Here is an 18117-nt window from a genome sequence, read left to right as displayed (position 1 = left end):
TATATATATATATATATAGTCAAATCTATATTTCTAGCCCAAGTTTTTCTCTTGAAAAATAGTTACTTCTATCCAACTTGTAAGGGGACACCTCCATTGAATATCACCTGGAATACCACCCTGGCAAATTTGCTTCCCCCTCAGCCTTCTTTATCTCCAAGAAGGTAGACAATTTTATCCTCTTATTTGATAAATAATTAAAATTTTCCCTATCTGCCATCCTAAGACAATTTTTTTCAATACTCACAGATGTTTTATATTTTATATATACAAAGGACATTTTATATATCCTTCATATTTCTTTGCCTTAATTATTTTATTCTTGTTTAATAGATGATATTGCTGTTTCCTTTTTAAAAGTTTTTCTATAGGGAATGTGCACTCACCAGAGAGAGACAGGAAGAGAGCACGTGAGGGAAGTGAGAAAGCACCTCCCCCTCATAGAGAATAGCTCAGCCATGATCCCTTCTCCTGTTGCTGTCTCCCCGTAGGATGTGGGGCATGTACACACTGGCGCTCCATGTGTTTCTGAAGCTGCTGAGTCACTCGAGCCACACAGTCGGTCATGTGGGATCCAGCTGCCTTAACCACCCCATATGAGCTGGTCAAATATTACTGCTTTTATTTTGTCACCATTTGGTTACTTCTTCATTTTCTATCTAATGACTCATCTCCTTACGAAAATTGCCCTCTGCACAGCATTGCGGATATTGCCTAACATTGTAAAACTTTCTGTTTTCCTTTTACAGGTTTGGTTCTGAATTTGTACTAACCTGATTTGCCTTATACTAAATGCCTCTGCTCTTTCTGTTTAGATTGATGCTCCCTGACACCTAAATAATGGCATTTTACAAGGTATTCTGATAGAATGAGAAGAAGGAAAGTGAGGGAAGAAATGGAGAGAGACAGAGAAAAAGATGAAGACTTCTTTAAAGGAGGTCATCACCCCAGTCTCAAGTTCAACAATCCAAGCTACTACGGTAACACCCTCTCCTAGATCCGGATTCAGTCTTTCAAAGAACTGTAAATGGAAATGTAAAGACTAAAACTGAGAACTATGGAGCATTTATGTTCTCACAAAAATCTACTCTCTTTACATAGTTCTCTCTTATTGTTAAAAGACTGCATTTCTTCTTGATCAGCAAGAAATAAAATGGAATTGTTTTTAAATTCCCTTTCATCCACAACATAGAATGAAATGCTGTTATACAAACTCTCCCACTGAGAAACTTCTCACTTCAATTCCACACTTCCTTTCCTCTGCTATTGCAACGTTATTAAATACCCTTGTGATTTCTCATGAAAACTCATACAGTAGCCTCTTTTCATTTCTCTTCTGCCTTTCATCTCTCCCTGCTTGAATCAATCCTGAATATTACTGATGTCATGTCAAATTCTCTGCTCAAAATTCCTTCACGTCTCCATGCTGTCTTTAAGAAATAACTACCGAATGCCACTGTCTACTATTAAAACCTCCAATTTGCCCTAGATTTATTTCATGCTGTTCTCTAACCAACTAGAAAACGTGTATAAAAGTATGCTATACATGTCTGCCTCGGACCTGCTTAATCAAAATATTTTCCTTACTTATAATGATTTGTAACTTTCATTCCATCATGTGAAATTGCATCAAGCCTCTAAAAGGAGTTTTGAGAATGTATTTCCTATTGCTTTTATACTCAAACGGCCACAAGTTTCTCTTATGACATACACAGGGTTTTCTTCACAATATTAGATAATTATGTGAGATAGACTATCAAAATAATATGCAGTCATATTTAAATATTCTAATGCGACTCAAGCATCATAATTGTATTTACTACTTAGATAATTTTGTGAGACAAAAATAGTCAGTGCCATATGTATAAAGCAGAATTAAATAAAATTTTAGTTTTGTTATCGATCACGCAGTTTGTATTAGACTACTCTTCCCTAGGACAATCATGATAAACTAAGTAAAGAGCAATTAGAAACTACTATTTAAAAAAGCACTGGAGATTAATTAGTTAAGAATAGAGAGAGGCCAACAGGTGGTGTGGTGGTTAAGGCCCTGGATACTCCCACACGGTCAACCATGGTTCAAGTCTTGGACCTGATGACTTGCTTTCTCACTTTCCTTCTCTCTGTGTATCTTTCTCTGGTCAAAGTAAGTGAATGAATAAATAAAATTAAATAAATAATTCCTATCTCTCTCTTTTTTTTTTTTTTTCAAAGAAAAAGAATAGATAAAGACTGCAGATGTTTTCACTTGAGGAAAACCCTTATTCACATGGAGAGAAATGGTTAAAACTCAGAAATCTAGTGACTTATTAGTTTGGGAAGTTACAGAGCTGAGATTTAAAAAAAATCAGATCAGGGGCTGGATGGTGGCACAAAGGTAAAATACAATGTGTGAGGCTGACCCACATGAGAAGGTTCTAGGTTTTTGTCCAGAGATCTCCCTGCCTATGCTGAGCACACAACTAGACCCACCTGGAAAAGGTCATGGGTTTATATCCTGGGACCTCCCTGGGCAGCACATATGCACATGCTCATAAATCAGGCCAGCTGAAACTGGGGGTGGATCGTGGTCTGAGGACCCTGTTTGGGGTATCTATCTCTCTCTCTCATGGAGGAAATGGGTGGTTAAAAAAATTTTTAAAAATCTTTTAAAACTTTTTAAAAATTAAAGTGAAAACTTAAAACTTATAAAAAAATTAAAAAAAAACTTAAAAAAAAACTTTTAAAACTTTTAGAAACTAACATAGGCACCCTGAAATTTGCATATAAATTATCTCCCAAATTCTTGGCTGACACCTAAACTAAATGTGCAAGCTAATCGTGAAAAGCAGTGACTGGAAAGCTTGGCTTTAACCAATTGTGGCAAGTTTTAAGTTTGAGCTCAGCCAAGTTAACTACTTTCGAGAACAAAAAATTAAAAATCTTCAAAAGACTGACCCACTCTCAACTAATCTATTGCATTTTGGGAAAGTCATGATGCATTTTTGCATAGAAACAGAAAAATACATCATGACTTTCCTGAAAACGAATATAATGACAGGTACACAATAAAAATAAAAACAACTAGACATGACCAGTACAATAAAAATAATTAGACATGCCTATACACACACACACACACACACGTGTGTGTGTGTGTGTGTGTATAATCCATAGTCAAGAGAAAAAGCAGTCAGGGTAAACTCACTTTAAGATAACTCAGATGTTAGAATTAGCACATAAAAACAGCTGTAAAAAATATGTTCAAGGACTTAAGGAAAATTCAGTTAGAACAAATGAAAGTATGGAGAAAATGGGATAAAAATGAAAAACAATTATAAAAGAAAATTCTAGAACTGAATGATACAATTTCTGTATGGAACACTGAGGGGGTAAGCTTAAGAACATCCTGGAGATGTGAGAAGAAATGGTTGGTGAATTTGAAAATCAATAGAATTTATTCAATCTGAAAAGCATAGAAGAAAATAGTGAATAAAAATGAACTGAATCCTGGTGATGTGTGGGATAATGCCTAGTGATCTAGTAAATACACATACTGGAATTCCTAAAGGAAAAGAATGAATGAATGAACCAGATATATATTTCATTTTATTTATTATTTTTTAAAAGAGATTTTGCTATAGGGTGCATGCACTCATCAGAGAGACAGAGAAACAGAAAGCATGAAATCACCTCCTTGGGAAGATGGCCATACCACAATCCCTTCTCCATTCTCCTCTCAGGATTTTGGGCACACATGCACATGCACCTGGCTTGAGTTTTAAGCTGCTGGGTCTGGGACTTGAACCGTGGTCAACTACATAGGAGTCCAGCAATGCAATCATTATGCCATCTGCTCGTCGCCATCAGATATATATTTTTTAAAAATGATAATGACATGCTTTCATATGTCCTGCTAAGACACTCGTGACCCACAGGCAAGAATGACATGGGAGGGCCAGGTTTGATTCTGGGTTTAACAAAAAGGCTAGGTGCAGTGGTATGCACCTGTAAACCTAACGACGCAAGAGGCTGATGCGGGGGAATCATGACTTGATGAGATTCTGTCTAAAGAATAGTAATAATTAATTAAAAATTTTTAAAATGCCCACCTACTTGACCACATTACATACAAAACATAAATATATGTATCCAATAATCTTGATGTTCTAAGAAGTATATATAGTAATCTCACCTTTATATACACGGGCGTATACAACTACTGAGAAGCAAGATAAAGATAAAATATTGAAAAATAAAACAATTGTGTAAAGGGTAAAATCAGTATGAATGAAACATTAGTTTACATTAGAAAGAGGTTAGAACACAGTAAACCATTTTGAAAAGCAGAGTGAGAGAAAAATAAAACTATTAACTCATATAAAACCATATAAAACTCTTTCATATCTAGTGAAAATATTCTTTAAAATTAAAGGTGAGACACATGACCCAGAGATAATGCAATGCATTTTCTTCTAAAGTTTCTTCCAGTTCTAAAATACGTGGTTACTATGATTCCAATATAACTGTAAATCAAGCTACTTTATATAAATTATTTTAGTTCATTGTTTTAAAGGAGTAAACTTGATTATATAGTTTTTTATGTGATAAAACTATGATTCTATTGGGACAATTATTGTACACATTAAGTTGTATGTCAGACACTAATATTAAAATTCCCAGTGTGTATTACTCTAGTTTCATTTTGTATAAGTAATTAAAACAGAATTTTAAAAAATTAAAAAAAAACAAGGGCCTTCAGGTGGCATGGTGGTTAAGGGTGCTGGACTCTCGCATGACCGACTGCAGTTCGAGTCCCAGACCTGGAGTCTTTCTCTCTCTCTCTCCCTCTCTCTCTCTCTCTCTCTCATTCTGTCCTTCTCTGGTCAAAAATAAATAAATAAATAAATAAATAAATAAATAAATAAAGTTAAATAAAATAATCCTTTAAAAAACGAACAAAAAATTACAGTGCTGTGTAAGTGGTGAGATACTGCAGCACACGAATGGGGACACGTGGACGGCCAGTGCTCAGATCCAGACCAACCTAAATTGGCTGGGTGCAGTATGGTCTTAGCTAGGAGGCTGAGGCAAATGACCACAATGGTGAGACCCAGTAAAATAATGCCTATCTCTCTTTCTCCCTCCTCTTCCTGCTCCCTCTTATAAAAAAAATAATAATTTTTTAAAGTGAAATAAAGACATTTTCAGGCAAATGAGAACTGAGAGAGTTGCTGGCAGGGCTGCATTCCAGGATATATTCTGACACTGAAGTATCACGTGTCACAGATGTACATTGTGTGTGGTTGTATACATGCACATATTCTGACTTTGCCTGATTTGCTTCTTCACTTCTGTTTTAAGTTCTCCTATTATATTATCTACATTATCTCTTCAAAATGACCCAGTAAATATTCTGTGTATTCTACTCACTTTTAACCTAAACTAGCAGTGGTTAGCTAATATTTAAAATTTAAAATATGGTACTCGGAAGTCCTCCCTGTAAAGATAGTTGACAGCTGAAGTACCCCAATCAAGGGTACTCTCTAGAGACAGCTATTAAGTACTTCAAATATTGCTAATTATATTTGCACCTGAGTACTAACTAGTATAAGAAATATCAAAAATAATTTTAGCAGTAAAATAAATATTTTATAGTCACTGCTGCTCTTTCATAAATGGGGAATAAAAACCAAGTTTATTGATTAAGATTTTACAGAATATTTAGACCTTCATTTTATCTGTATCCTAACTTAATATAGAATTCTGACTTCTATCTTAGATAAAAGTAAAAATATCAGATCCTAACATCAGAATATTGTTTAATATATTTCAGGGTGAAATTGTGATGTAAAGAGCTTCAAGATGCATGTAACATCAAGGAGAGTAGGAAGTTCAACCAACTTGGAGGAACAGGCTATATGACTTATTTCTGAGCCTGTGCTACAGAATTCAATTGGGATTTGCCTTCATTACACCATAATCACCTAGTGGCAGAGTCTTAGGGGAAGAATTACATAGTTCCAACCTAGTACTTACCTTATGTCAATCTGAAATCCTTCCCTCTCCTACCCTCCCACTTCACCTGGCTGAGAAAAAGTCATTACAATCAAAAAGTTTTTGTATGACTTTTATAAAATTCCATATGTGATATATTATTTACATATTACATGTACACAAATACATATCAATACACATTATATAAATATACATTACAGTTGGATGGCCAAATTAATATATATGTGTGTGTGTGTGTATTATATATATATATATGTATATATATGCACATAGACAATAGTTTGATATCAAATTTTTTTTGGTGGGGGAGAGATTTTTGCTATAGGGCACGTGCGCTTGCCAGACAGACAGAGAGAGAAAGATAGACAGAAAGCAAGAAATCACCCCCCAGGGGGGATGGCCACGCCATAATACCTTCTCCTCCATTCTCCTCTCGAGATCTTGGGCATGCACGCACACACACCCTGCGTGAGTTTTAAGCCACCGGGTCCAGGACGTGAACCATGGTCGACTACGTGAGAGTCCAGTGACATAGCCATTATGCTAACTGCTGGTCCCATGTATCAAATATGTTTTTTAATTAAATAGAAAATTAAATAGAATTGTTCAATGAATGAATTCATAGAGAATAAATTGGCTCATAGATTTTATTTTTTATTAATTAATTTATTTTAATTTTACCAGCGGGAAGATGCACTCATGAGAAAGACAGAGAAAGAAAATGAGAAAGTACTTCCCATGGGACCTGGTCAGCCAGCAGTCCCTTATCCTCTATTTCTCCCTCCATTCAGGATTTTGAGCACACATGCAATAAACCTGAATGTTTTTCAAGTTGCTGAGTCCAGGACTTCAACCATGCAGTCAGCCATGTGAGATTCAGCCACTATGCACTGGTTGCCTTGGTTCAGAGATTTTATAGCTGATAAGAATTTGGGAGACCAGAGAGATCATGTCTCTGTCTCAATCAGCACATTGCACATGCTTTTGTCTTTCTCAGGAAGAAATGTCACTATCTTTCTTTTAAAATCAAGTTGTTCAGAAGCATTACATTTATTGAGAGCAGCAAGTGAAATGGTCTTACCTCGAAATGGTACCCAACTCTGATAAAGGTACATAGTGGGTCGAAAGCCCCAGTACCACAGGCCAAAAGGTGTGTCCTGTTATAGTGATGCAAAACCCGAACATAATTTGCACACTCACTCTAACACAGGGAAAAAGAGAAGAAATTGGTCAGTATAATACAAACGGTTAGCCCCCTTTTCACCTTTGTTTTTCCTAACTATAGAAATTGCATGTTTATCATAAGTTTCCCTTCAGAGTGAGGGGCATGTGGAGCAGGTGAAGAGAAGGACCTAAGGAAGGAGAAACTAGAATGACAGCCACACATTTTAGTTACCAGAGAGGTGGGAATTCCATTTTATGATAGGAGTGTATCATTTTTCATGTACTCTAGTTCATGCTTGAGAAATAAAAACAGCACTGTTCAGAAATGTGTTTAAGCATAAAGATTTGCATGGCAATATGTTCCACCAAGTAATTAAGTTATTTCCAATGTCGTTATGTTTTAAAGTACAATATAAACAATGACTCAGCATAAAATCAGAAAAGCAATAATTAGAAAGTTTCCATATTCGTAAAGAAACAATTTATATTTGTCTGCATGCATATGTAGACTTCGGGGCATTATAGAATTTGGATGTTTTGGAAAAGAAGTCTTATATCTGCAGAGTACAAATTCACAAAAATTACTTTAAAAAGTATTTTTCACGTAAGCAGATGCTCTAACCCATAAAAATTTACATTGTATTGTGTGATTACTGTAAGGTAACTATTATTCTAAAATTACAGTCCAAAGATTAGTAAACATCTTTCGTAAAGGATCAGATTATAAGCCTAAATTTGGTGGGCCAACTACTCAGCTCTGTAGATATAGTATGAAAGGAGCCATAGGAAATACAAAGATGGATGTGTGTGGCTGTGCTCCAATAAAACTTTATTTACAAAAATTCACTACAGGCCACATTTGGCCCAGAAGTTCTAGTTTGTCAACATTGGTATTCAACTATAAGCTTCTTACAGATAGCTTTATTTTACATATCTTTGCATTTCTCAGTTCGTCAAACATAGTATCTGATACATACTACACAATCAACACAACTTTACAACATCATTCACTAACTGAGTTTTATCATAAGTATGTTAAATGAAAAAAAATTGAAGTTTAAATTTTTTAAAAAACTAAATTGGCTAAATTAATTATAATAAATATCTTCTTTGGAAGATTAGGTATTGCTAGCCCATTAAAAATAAATTCTGAAGTAAATACTAAATTCTTTTAATGTCAGATTATTACTTTGAAATCAGTTTATGCAATCATCACTAAATACCATGTTTCATGAGGACAGGTTGTGATTTCAACACTTTCAAGTCTCTCATGTAACAGTATTAGGATGAAAAGGACAGAGGAAACACTTGGCCATAGGTGATTGAGATGATAGAATGCCCTTAACAAGAATAAGGAATGCATTACTGAACTGATTATCTAGAGCAAATAGGTATACATATTTCTTTCATTTCTAATTCATGTAACATTTCATTCTGTAGGCGACCCATAGAGTTGGTAGAATCTGATAATTCAAGCATGGTAAAATATTCCATTCTCATATTGCTGTAAGCACCTGCTTTTCCTCTCCTGACACACTATCAAATAGGGGTGAGCCAATTGAGTGCATTTTGGTTCAGTTGTGCTTAGATTGACATGACCTAAGAGTATGTTTAATTAGTCAGCATCATGCTGTGGACTAAGGCAGCAAGAATGTGTTGACTCATTCCTTGGCTGTGACCCAGTTGCTACAGAGAATCAGGAGGGGGTATAATGTGTGTTAGTCTTTTATTATTTTTTTCTTACTGAAAAGGATAAATTAACGTTCAAAGGGAGGCATGTAGGCCTTCCTCTAAGATGTGTATTGTGTCATCAGATCAGCCAGCTACTCCTAACCAGTGAAAGTTCTGTCACTCATGGTTCAGCGCACCAAGGCGTTTTCCCACCTACACAGTGCGGCGAAGCTATGGAGAAATGGACTAGTGTTTCTTTAAGAAGGACAAAACCGAACGACATTTCAGAATATGTAATGCATGTTTATTGTCTTTGCCCTCTTTAACTTTTTGTTCTCACTCCTTTGTTTCATCTGCTTCCAATTTATTAATCAAAGAAAAGTGGAATCTCACGAAGAATGTGATTATTTTTTGCTGGAATTAAAAAAAATTACCTGCAATATTTTTTTCTCCTAAATACATAAGAAAAGAAATAAACATTAGCACAAGATATTTATAGATCCAAGTGGATTAAAATGAAATAAAACCAAATAAAAATGAAGATTCAGGTGGTCCCTTTGGCTCCCGTAAACTCTGCACTAAAATGAACTTTTATGTAACTATACATATGCTATAGGGATATATATTTTTTCTTCATGAATAAAATCATATATATGCTTTTTAAGCATGAATAAATGTTTAGAGACACAGTCCTTTGTAGTTGATCAGAAATATTATTAATGATTAGTTTAATTTATTGCAATGAATACTTACTGCATCTTTTCCTTTCATTATACATTCTTCTGTTTTTAGTGCTGTGCTAGGCCAGTGTATCTAAAATAAAAGACAATGTACTATTATGGCAACTGAATATAAAAATATATCACACTGAAAAACCATTTCATTTTTTTGCACAGTTGAATACATTTCCATTTTGTTCTATTTTCTGAGGAGATAAAATAAGACTAACTTCTCCACATAATTACTTGTGTAATTAAGAAACTTATCTTTGAGGTTTTAGTTTATGTTAAACCCTTCTTTTAAGTCTTTTTAAGACATACGGTAAGTCTGAGTTCTTTTATTTTTTTTTAAGGGAGAGATTTTTGTGTGTGAGCTCACTGGAGAGACAGAAAGAGACAGAAAGACAGAAAGAGAAATTGCTCCTTGAGGGGGAGACGACCATGTTGCAATCGCTTCTCCTCTGTTCTTCTTTCGGGATTTTGGGCACGCATGTACACACACCTGGTGTGAGTTTTAAGCTACTGGGTCTGGAACTCGAACCACAGTCCACTATAGAGTCCAGTAATGTAACCATTATGCCATCTGCTGGTTTCAAGACTGAATCTTTCTAAGGCCAGTTAACACTTTATACAGCTCTTCCCTGTATTTAACCTTCAATAACCTCTACCTTCCTGTCTTTCTCCTGAACCATATTATCTGTGTCGCCAATTAAGGCACCTCCTTGTGTTTTTGCATTTTTCACCACTTAGCAGAGCCTAGTGCATGGGGGGACTTTCACTAATATTTCCTGCCTGAAAGGGTTAAAGGGAGGATAAAGCATTTACATGCTGATTCAGTGGTACTGTGGTAAAATATGACATTCTGTAAGGCAATCCCACAAGGAAAAATTTAGGTTCAAGTCCAGAGAGCCCACTGAGTACATTAGACATGCGTGTGCCTGTGCTCCTGGGCTGGCTGAAGCTGGGAGTGGATAGCAACATCTAGACCCTTTTGTAAGTCCTCTCTCTCTGTCTCTGTTTTTGAGTGTGTGCTGATTCACAGTGTATCACCCAGTAATACACATTACATCTTTGATTACTTTTCTATTCTCTCTTTCTTCAAATGGCAGAGGGCACCTGTGCTCAGCCAGAGTCAGTCAGACAGAGACAGAGGGACAAAACACCTCCCAATGATCAGCGCTCACACTACAATCCCTTTTTCCTTCGTTTCTCTACCATGTCAGGATTTTGGGCATGTGTGCACATGGGTGCAGTGTGTTATTCAAGTCATGCGGGCAGGATTTAATCCACTATTGGCCATATGAGATCTGACTTTCTTATTCAGTAGGCTATAAAATCCTTGATAATTTTTCAAAGCTTTAACTCAATTTCCAATTGTATTTCAGGAATTATTAATTTTATTGTATTTCAAGTTTGTTAGTTTCTTCCTTAAAGAGATAAAAATGTATCAGCACTTCTCAGATAAACAAGACCTGAAAGAATTTGCCAGTAGCAGACCCACTCTCCAAGAAGTTCTGAAAGGAGTGCTGAACCAGGAAAACTAAAGACACATACAGAAATAAGAGAACAAAGGCAACCAAGAAAACAACCAATTTAATGCTAGGGACAAGAAATATCAATAACACCATTGAACGTTAACTTCCAGTATTTAAATGGAAAGATTGGACCACAGCAACACTGCATATGCAATAGAAGAGAGTTTGAACATAAGACTGAACTGGCAAAATAGAATCTTATGACTTTGAGTAAAACATTACTGATTTTTTTAAACTATGCTTTGTTTTCCCAATTTAAACATTTTACTTTCTTTTGAGTTGTTGATAGTTTCAGCAATTTGTTAAAATTTTTTTGTTTGTTTCTTTAAATGGAAATATAAACTTTTCTTCCTTCCTGACCCCTCTTGAATTGAAAATATTTGGGAGTATCCTTATTTTGTGGCAGAAGGGTTATTAGCATAAGTTCAATAATGCTGGTTACATTGAATCAGAAATTGGAAATACTCATTATAGGACAGGGCTTTGACAGGAATGTCATATCTGAAGATCAATCAGAAAACTATGGAACTAAGGTGGATCTCAAGTAAACCAACAGAAGCTCTTAGAAAGATGGCCTGGCATCATAAATAGTTCTGCCTGGCAGAGAGGATTAGATAAGATATATGAAAGAATTTATAACATAAAATAACCTGGACTTTTCCAGCTCAGCATTGTAATCAGTTGAGATTGCAAAAGAGTAATCACACCAGAGGATTATCTTGAGAAAGACTTTGAAGGAAGAAAGAGACTGATCTTTGCTAGCAGACGGTATATTACAGAATACTTGGTATGCAGGGCTAAATTGAGGTTTATGTGTGACTAGTATGCTGGGCATTTGCTTTTCAACATTTGCTTTTCAACAATTCAACATGTAAATATTCTCTCAAAAATATTTAAAACCATACTGTTTCTGTTGTTATAGACTCACAAACAAAATTATAAGAAATATTTTGAACATTATCTTTGTAATTCAGTATTTTGAAATTTTGAAAGTTGTTTATTAATTGTCAAGAACTATGGAGTATGAGCAAAAATTTTTTGATATGTAAAGTAAATGTTTGTGGAAAAATGTAAAATTAAATAAATAAATGGGAAAAACAAAGTATATCAGTGCTTCTGTTTCATTTCCAGTACCACTTTGGACTGTGCTGTGATCACATGAAAAAATCAGTAAGTACTTGCTAGCTGGTTTCACAAATTTCTGATTGTGAAGTTTATTTGTAAATGTAATTGTTTTATCATTTCCATCTCTTTATTCAGACTCCCTTTTGTTCTTTTTGTTTTAATTATGGAACTGATTATACTAAATAACAGGTATTAGGCTGAAAATGTTACTGTTTTCCTTCTGTTGTTCTGTGAGTCATGTGCAGAGGTTTGAGTCTGTAATACTACTCAATTTATGACTTGTGATCATCAATCTCCTCTCTCATTTTGATTATTTATTTTCTTCTCTTTTATCCTGCTTACAGTCCCCCACAGAACAATAGTTATACTCCGTTATTGTTAATTTTTGATTTCTTTGTGCATATTCGTACAAAGTATATACTATTGCTTCTTGTGTCCGTATTTCTAATTAACGTAAATGCTAGTGAATTATATATCTTATCTATTTCTTATCCTTTTTGCTAAGACCTGGAACTTTAAGATACCTTCATAGTCCTACACATACACATACAGTAATCTGTGGTTTCTATTTGCTTTTAATGTTCAGGGTATGGACTTTCTACATTTTCTTATCTACTCTCCCAGCAATCAATGGGCAGTTTATCTCCTGATTTCTGCCACATCAAACACTGTTATATCTTTGTACGTGCCTTGTGGGATCTGTGTAAGACTATCATTCGTATATACAACCAGGAACAGAATTCTGAATGTCTGGATAAGCATATATTGAATCTGTGAACACCAAACCAGATTGCTCTCCAGAATGGCAGCACATCCATATTACGTAACCCTATAGCTTCATGTCCTCATTTGGTGTTATTAACTTCCTAATTTTTGTGCTGAGTACTTTAAATACAATATCTAATTTAATCCTTATCATGAAATTATCAAAGAAGTGGTATTATCTAAGAAACTTCCTTTAAAAAGTTGTGTACTTTTTGGGGGACAAACCCAAAATAAACCCAAACCCATTATAATACAGTAGGCAAAAACAAAGAAATATGATCCATTTGAGTAACTGCAGCAACTGCTAAGTTCTTAAGTGTTTGCTAGCCTCAAAAACTTAAGCCTCCTTCATAGTTTATCCCTACATCTGCTGGATCACTCATTCTTCCCCATTAAACTAAGAAAGCTCAGTCAGCCACCTTCCTAACTCCCTTGGAATTCCGTATTATTCTAAAGTCTTCATGACTCTTCTGGTCAAATGACAGTGGATTCTACCTTTGAGGGATATTGATTCTCACCAAAACCCTGTCTCCAAAGAAGCCTGACTAGCTATGCATTTCTTTGGCTCCTTTCTTTTTCATAGTTAATCATTGTTGTCAAGTTAATGCTTGGGGGACCAGCAGTTAACGTAATGGCTCTGTCGTTGGACTCCCACGTGGTCGACCATGGTTCACGTCCTGGACCTGGTGGCTTAAACTCACGCCGGGCGCATGTGCGTGCGTGCCCAAGATCCCTAGAGGAGAATGGAGGAGAAGGGATTTGCAGCGTGGCCATACCCCCTGGGAGGTGATTTCTCCCTTTCTATCGCTGTCTCTGTCTGTCTGTCTGGTGAGCACACGCGCCCTATAGCAAAAACCTCTCAAAAAAAAAAAAGAAAAAGTGAATGCTTGGGTGAAGGAGTAGAAATTCCCCAAACAAGTAGTATGGGCTTTTCAAGATATTATTAATATTTTTACAAATAGCCTCTTCCTTATCAGGGTGCTTAGGAGTCCTCCGGGGCCTTGACTGGGAAGGATTCAGGTACAGCTTCTGACTGCCCAGTGTCCATGTTTCCCGTTGTTAGGTTCTTTAGCTAAGCCTGTGTTAGTCATGCTCTTTTCCTGTCTGTGGCCATTTGTTCCCTTGAGTGTTCTCTTATGTCTCCCCTCCCTCTACTCAACATCATCTCATTTCTTGTTCCGTTAGCCTGAAAAGGCATTTTGGCTATCAAACTAAGTATCAGATACTGTTGACTGGAGTATTTTTTATTTAATGAAAAAACTCTTTTTCATTAGTGCCCAACAAACAAAAATGAAAATCTTTTCATAAAAATTCCAGATTTCTCTAGAAAAATCGTAACACAGCAACATTGGGCATATATTCCTGAGTAGCAACATTCTTCTGATGTCAAAAGTTTGAAGTTGTCCTGAATTCATATTGACAGGTACACTCAGATTCACTTCAGATTTTCTTTTACCTGACTGGTTCCTATAGGCTCTTGTAGTTCTTGAGATCTGATGTTTGTGTTTAAATCCTAAATATGTTTAAGATTTCAAAAATGAATTTTATGCTGTGTCCCATAAAATTACAGATAAAGCACTAGTATTCCTGAAATGGAAAGAGTTCATCATTTAACTCATAGAGTGTATAACCAAGTACAGTCTCTGATACAAGAATAATATTGGTAAATTGATGAAAGTCATGACCATTATATTTTATTGTGATTGTTATATGATTAATTTATCATAATAGTCTGTGTTATATCATGTGAAATATAGGTATAAAATATTACTTCGATATTCTTGTTAATATGATACGTTCCAAAGAGTATTTTACAACATGAAGCCTCAGGTGTTCTGTAACTTTAAAAGTGCAGCATATAAAACTTTAAATTGTAAAAGATCGAAGAAAACCAACTGAAAAGCCAAAAGCAAACACATAAAATCCTAGAAGAGATGTATATTTCTGCAGTGAATCCATACACTAGTGCCTCATGGATGATTCAGGAAAGTCATGAAATAAATGTATCCGTGTCAGGTTAGAGTTGTACAATAGGATCCTAGACTTGAAGCAGAGTTTATAAACTTTACCTGATCTACTATTTTGGAAAAAAAAATTCTTACACCAAGGAACAGATTTTATCAGATGACTTCTAAAACCCATGCTTTTTTCTTTTCTTTTTTTAGTTTATTTTACCTCTTTCCCGACACAGAGAAGAGCACACTTTTACAGGATTTTCCCATCATGATCCACTCATATCCTCATTCAGCCCAAACCACAAACAAATAACACCTGGCATGTATAAAGAGACTTTGAGACTTGAACCTGGATCACTCCCCTGTGGATAAAGTCTCACAGAACACTGCATTACCACTATGCCACCATTGCTAGTCCCAATTTCTAAGACCCATTCTAACTTGACATTCAGTTTTGTTTGAGGGTTATGATGTTAGTGTGGCTGTATAAATTATTCAAATGGATATGTTAGAATATATGTATGTTTGATAAACTTGTTATATGTGTGTATGTATAAAACAAAATATATATTCATTTTAGGATCATTAATCATTTAAAAGATTTTTGTGACAAATTTTCTTATCAATATAAATAAATGAGAGAACATCTCATTCATTATTCAGAACAATGGGTTATATTTTTAACATCATTAATTTATGAGATACAGGGGTCTCCTATTTAGGATATTAGCATCCTTCTTACTCATTTTCCTTTGGTATGGAAAATGATGGCTTCTTTAAACTCTATGTATACAACATGTTATCCTGTATTTTCCTAAATCATTGTTTCATAATGATTATTTTTAGGACTATTTGGGGGTGCAATTTTCTATAGAATTTCTATACTTATTCTGAATAGTTTTTCTCTAGGCTATCTTTTCAAATAACTTAGAAAGACAGAAATAGAATCTCCCTCACAGTAAATGAAAGATTGGAACTCTTCTATACTATTGGTTGGTCAGAATGTAAATTAGTGCAGGCGCTGTGAAGAACAATATGGAGGGTTCTTTAAAACCTACAGGTAGAACTATCATAGGATCCAGCAATTCTTCTCCTGGGTATCTACCCAAAGGACAGAAATACACTCAGTGAGAAAAACACCTGTGCATCCATGTTTACTGAAGCATTATTCACAATTGCTAAGACATGGAACCCACACAAATGTTCACAGACAGCTGAACAGATTGAAAAAGTATGACACATATATACAATGGAATGTTACTTAGCCATTAAAAACTTATGAGACCCTGGCATTTGATAGAAAGTGAATGAATATGAAAGATTTAATGCTAAATGAAGCAAGGCAGACTATGACAAGAAGCATTGTATATCCCTACTTGATATAAACCGAATGTCTGCACTTTGTAACTGAAACTGAAAGATTGTAAGGTTAGAAGCATAGAGAGGAACTGTGGATATTAGATACAGTGTGGGAGGAGGAGTGGGCAGTGAGGGGCAAGAGGAAGAAAATGGGAGGGCAGAAAAGGAAAACATTTAACAGACACAAAAGTGTAAAACTATGTGTTAAGGATGATGTGTGTGGTAGTATCTTTGACTGGATTAATATGCAGTGTATTCATGCTGGCAAAATTTCTTTTGTATGCTGCAAAGATGTACACTGATAAAATATAAATAAAACAAGAAAAAAAATTGGTTTCTTGACCAGAATAAGAAAGATAATGTCTCCTTCTGAGCAAAGATTGAGATGTTTGCTAATAGTCCCTTTATAAAATTGGGGTTTCCTAAACTTGAGGTTTACCAGATGGAACACACACTCAATTGTGTGTGCAATGTCTACCTAGGCTGCTACACTCACCCTCTGTGGGACTTGATGGGGCAAGGAAACAGATGGAAATATGAAGCTCTTGCAACCTGCTGTGCCATGAGTAATAGAAGCCTTTGTTTCTGATCTAGGAGTCTAATGTTTTCGGACAGCATCTATGAATCTGTGGCAGGCTAATTTGTCTTGAAAGCAAGATAGAATTCTCAGATCCGTCAGTTTTTCACAAACACAAGGTAAGATATTATGTGATGGTGAAGACAATAAGTATCTTTTCTAGGATTCTCAGAATATCCATTGTTCCAAGCAGCAAGACTAATAACGACAATTGCTCTGAGTTTCAAAACTGTTCTTTCAGACACATTTTATAAAATGTTTTAAACAAATTTTGCTGATTTTTTTTCAATGGATAGTATTTCTCCTTCCCTTGATCCCTCATAGTGCTTATTTTCTCTATCTAGGGCTGCAATGATTTTTTTACTTCATCCTAGCTTTTATTAGACTATAAATTATGAAAGTCAAGGCAGTGACTTATTTCTGTATACCTGCCAATGCTTACCTGGCACAATCTCTGTCTATTCAATGTCTGTTGATTGGCTTCTACAATCAACATACCTTTATCATATTTGTAAAGTCAGTTCACTAAGTAAGACTCATTGGCATAAAAATGCCTTAACAAGTTTCAAATGAATGAGAGAAGTAAAACTTTTCAATTTAACCATGAAGGAAATACTGTAAAATGTTAGCAATTATCTACGCTTTGAAAGACTGATAAGATTTCTGAGGATAGAGAAAAGACTTTTGAACACATCACTCAGGACAGGGAATGAAGAGAGGCAGAAGATTAAATGATGAACGTCAACATAGTAAAGTTCAACAAATGGAAACTCTCCAAAGAAACAATGGAATTACAGGATTACTAAACTTTTGTTCTTGTTTTGAGTTGGTTTGTTTTTTTGGTTTCTGGGATTTTTTTTTCCTTTTTTTTAATCTTATTTTCTTTAAACAAAGTTTAATAGGCTCATGACTACACTGAAAAGTTAATTCAAGGGCCAATGTGACAAAGAAGACCTCATTCGAAATGGAAAATAAATTTTTAGAGCTGTCATGTACAAATGTTCTGCCAACCCAGTAAGGGAAATGATTTTCTTCATTTGTCTTGGCAGTCAGGGTATCTTTTGGTTCTGTTCCAGAATTTAGCATCAACAAACATCCATACAATTAAGCTATTTGTTCTGCACAAAACATTTTTAAAGTCTGTTAAACAACAGGATGTGATGTGATTTCCAAAGTCTCTGTACCAAAAAAGGTACAAAAAAGCAAAAGATTAAATAGACATCATTTCATGACAATATTCCTACAACATT

The 18117-nt window shown here is 35.1% G+C and overlaps 1 protein-coding gene across 1 annotated transcript in view; it reads right to left on the bottom strand.

The window, feature by feature from the left end:
* The window catches only part of SEMA3E (semaphorin 3E), a 302659-nt gene that overhangs the window by 90525 nt on the left and 194017 nt on the right, over positions 1 to 18117 (bottom strand). The window contains exons 3-4 of the mRNA XM_006155761.2: positions 9586 to 9645; positions 7079 to 7198 (exon numbers count right to left, since the gene is read on the bottom strand). Coding sequence (XP_006155823.1) covers positions 7079 to 7198; positions 9586 to 9645 — 180 coding nt within the window. The remainder of the gene's footprint in view (positions 1 to 7078; positions 7199 to 9585; positions 9646 to 18117) is intronic.

The sequence above is a fragment of the Tupaia chinensis genome, unplaced genomic scaffold (genome assembly GCF_000334495.1).
Source record: "Tupaia chinensis unplaced genomic scaffold, TupChi_1.0 Scaffold000466_1, whole genome shotgun sequence".
Lineage (NCBI taxonomy): Eukaryota > Metazoa > Chordata > Mammalia > Scandentia > Tupaiidae > Tupaia > Tupaia belangeri.
The sequence above is the reverse complement of the archived record's forward strand: the minus strand, read 5'-3'. Positions and strand labels throughout refer to the sequence as shown.